This window comes from Impatiens glandulifera, chromosome 3 (assembly GCF_907164915.1).
Source record: "Impatiens glandulifera chromosome 3, dImpGla2.1, whole genome shotgun sequence".
Lineage (NCBI taxonomy): Eukaryota > Viridiplantae > Streptophyta > Magnoliopsida > Ericales > Balsaminaceae > Impatiens > Impatiens glandulifera.
The window spans coordinates 15,670,261-15,673,489 of NC_061864.1; the positions used below are offsets into that span (position 1 = coordinate 15,670,261).

Consider the following 3,229-nt stretch of genomic DNA (forward strand, 5'->3'; position numbering starts at 1 on the left):
TATATCATAGAAAACATAAAAATAAAAATAAAAAAAAAAAGACAACAACTCATGTTTGCTTGGGTCTCGTGGGAAAGGTTGCCCGTTGAATAAAAGAAGGGGACTTTTAAATGTATGGTCTTTGCTAAAAGAAAATTGAGTTTGGCTAATTAGTCTTCGATTTTATTTTAAGAAGGGACAAAGAGTACTTGATCCAATGCACTTAGAAACATGGGTTAGAGGAGACTAGGATTACTGATGACTAATTTTAATAACTCAAATATATATATAATCAAAAGAGGGAAATTAAAGTTTTGATTATTATAAATTTCTTTGATTAGAGGTCAGAACCTAATAACAAAAGATAATCTAGTTCTTTGCTGTGACTAAATAATTAAGAAGACATGGTAACACCTCCTCAACATGTTGTCTCAAACTCAACCCTAATTAAATAAAGAATAGTTCAAAATTCTCCCACTATAAATGCAATATAATCCCAATCCAATATCATCATCTTCATACACATCCCAATTTCCTTGTAAATTGGTAATTAGGAAGAGATCGAAATGGAGATCAACAACAAGAGTGTGCAACTTTTACTCCTTTGCAGCTTGACATTATTCTCGATCGCAACATGCCACCCGGTCCAAACCAGTCCATTTAGTGTGGGATTCTACCGACGCACTTGCCCACCTGCCGAGGAAATTATCAGTAACGCCGTCAACAAGTTCATCTCCAAGAATCCTGGCCTCGGCGCTGGCCTTCTAAGACTGCATTTCCACGACTGCTTTGTTAGGGTAAGAATCCCAAATCAAAATCATGTTTATATATATATGAATAGGCTGATCAATTTGAAATTGGATGTGTACGTACGAAATGCAGGGTTGCGATGCTTCAGTATTGTTGGATGCATTGCCCGGAGGTCCGGCAGCTGAAAAGGACCATCCGGCCAACAACCCAAGCTTAAGAGGCTTTGAAATCATCGATGCCGCAAAAGCCATTCTCGAAAGAGTGTGCCCAAGGACCGTCTCTTGTGCTGACATCCTTGCGTTTGCTGCCCGCGATAGCGTTTATAGGCTCGGAAATATCTGGTAATTAATTAATGCATTCATTTGTTAATGTTATCCAATATCGCTAGCTAATTAATATTAATTCCAATACCTACTACTAACAGGTACGAGGTTCCTGCCGGGCGTCGAGATGGCAACACCTCTCTGGCCAGCGATATTCGCGGAAACCTCCCTCCCCCGTTCTTCACCGCTACCCAGAACGCGGCGATCTTCAAAAGCAAGGGTTTCTCCGCCGACGAGATGGTGACCCTCTCCGGGGCTCACTCCATCGGGATCAGTCACTGCACTTCATTTGCTTCCCGCCTCTACCCAACCGTTGACCCCACCCTAAACGCAGCTTACGCCAAAACGCTAAAGAGAATTTGCCCTCCTCAGACCGCCAACGGAACCGGTTCGGTCGACCCGACGGTGAATCAAGACCCGCTGACTCCAAACCGGTTGGACAACTTGTACTACGTTGATGTGATCTCCAACAAGGGATTACTTACGTCTGATCAGACAATGTTAACCACTAAATCCACGGCTAAGGCGGTGCTGGACAATGCAAGATATGGGTCCATTTGGGCTAAGAAATTTGCTGCTGCCATGGTCAAGATGGGAAAGGTTGGTGTTCTTACCGGGAAGAAAGGCCAGATAAGGCTTAACTGCCATTTTAGAAACTGACCCATGCAAACATATCAAGCATTTTCTTCATTTCTAATTATTTTTGTACTGTTATAAAATTCCTTTTAATTGTATTGTTATTGAATTCCTTTTAATCCGTGTCTGGAATCTTCTTCCTTTTGTAATCTTGGGGGTTCAAAGGCTGAATATGTTTCTCTTCTTTTTGGCTTCTAGTTTATGTAACAAAAGTTGCTTAATTATTTTGCCTATATTTATTTTCTTTTGTTTTTTTATAAATTATTTTTAATACATTTATGTTTTATTGGTTCAAGAAAGTCCATAATTATGTGTTAGAATGATCAGTTACACTATATGGAGCACAGGTATATATATATATATATATATATATATATATATATATATATATATATATATATATATATATATATATATATATATATATATATATATATATATATATATATATATATATATATATATATATATATATAATAATGCTTAATTTTGAAAGTGTCTGGATTGTCGGGTCGAAAGTTGTGGTTAATTTGAATATATATATGTCAGAGTAAATGGATATTTGAGTCGGATTCTGAGATTGATCTGCTCATAAACTTAAAACAATTAAAAATTATCATAAATTTAAAACAATTAAAAATGTTATAGGTATGTTTCGAACTCGCAACCTAACAAAAACAAGTACAACTCTGTAAACAACTAGGCTAATAATTACACTTTATATTTTAAATTTATTACTAAATTTGATGAACGCGGGACGTTGTAACAATATATTTTTTTCCGTGTGCATCGCACGGGGATCTTTCTAGTTGAAATAAAATGAAAAGAATTTTGGAGAATGCATGTTAAACCCTAAATGAGGCATGTTTTGTTTTTAGTATTCTTTCTGCTTTGTTTTTTTTCAATAAAAGAATTGAGTTAAGATAATTTTATTGTTGCATTATAATATAATGAATAAAAATATTACTATTAGACTTACCGAGATTCACGACTATGTATCATGCACACTTTTAAATGTTTATCAAACTAACTACTAATTCCGACCTCACACTCGACAAACTACCCACCACCCGACCTCCATCTCGTGATCAGACACTTTCAAATGTTCGTCAAACCAATTACTAATTCCGACCTCCATCTCGTGATCACACATTTTCAAATGTCCGTCAAACCAACCACTAATTCCGACCTCACACTTTCAGATACCTATCATTTGTTTAAAAGTTGCGGCATCATATATTATAGTCAACAATACATTCTTAAAAATATAAATTTACATGTTTTGGGATTTGAACCCTAGTTTTAAGAATGAAATGTGAACACTTAAACCGCTAAACCACTTATGATTATTGAAATAATTTTATTATTTTGTGTATGTATATATATTTTATATTTAATATTATTATCAATTAATTAATTTTTACATTAACATAAAAATTATTTATACTCATAACGAAAATATTATATATATATATATATATATATATATATATATATATATATATATATATATATATATATATATATATATATATATATAT

At 34.1% G+C, this 3,229-nt stretch overlaps 1 protein-coding gene across 1 annotated transcript; it reads left to right on the plus strand.

Moving 5' to 3' along the window:
• Positions 1-515: 515 nt before the first annotated feature.
• LOC124932885 (peroxidase 5-like) lies at positions 516-1,712 on the plus strand. Its single transcript, XM_047473596.1, has 3 exons — positions 516-776; positions 862-1,070; positions 1,154-1,712. The coding sequence occupies exons 1-3, from the start codon at positions 546-548 to the stop codon at positions 1,710-1,712; spliced, it is 999 nt and encodes a 332-aa protein (XP_047329552.1). The 5' UTR covers positions 516-545.
• Positions 1,713-3,229: the final 1,517 nt, after the last annotated feature.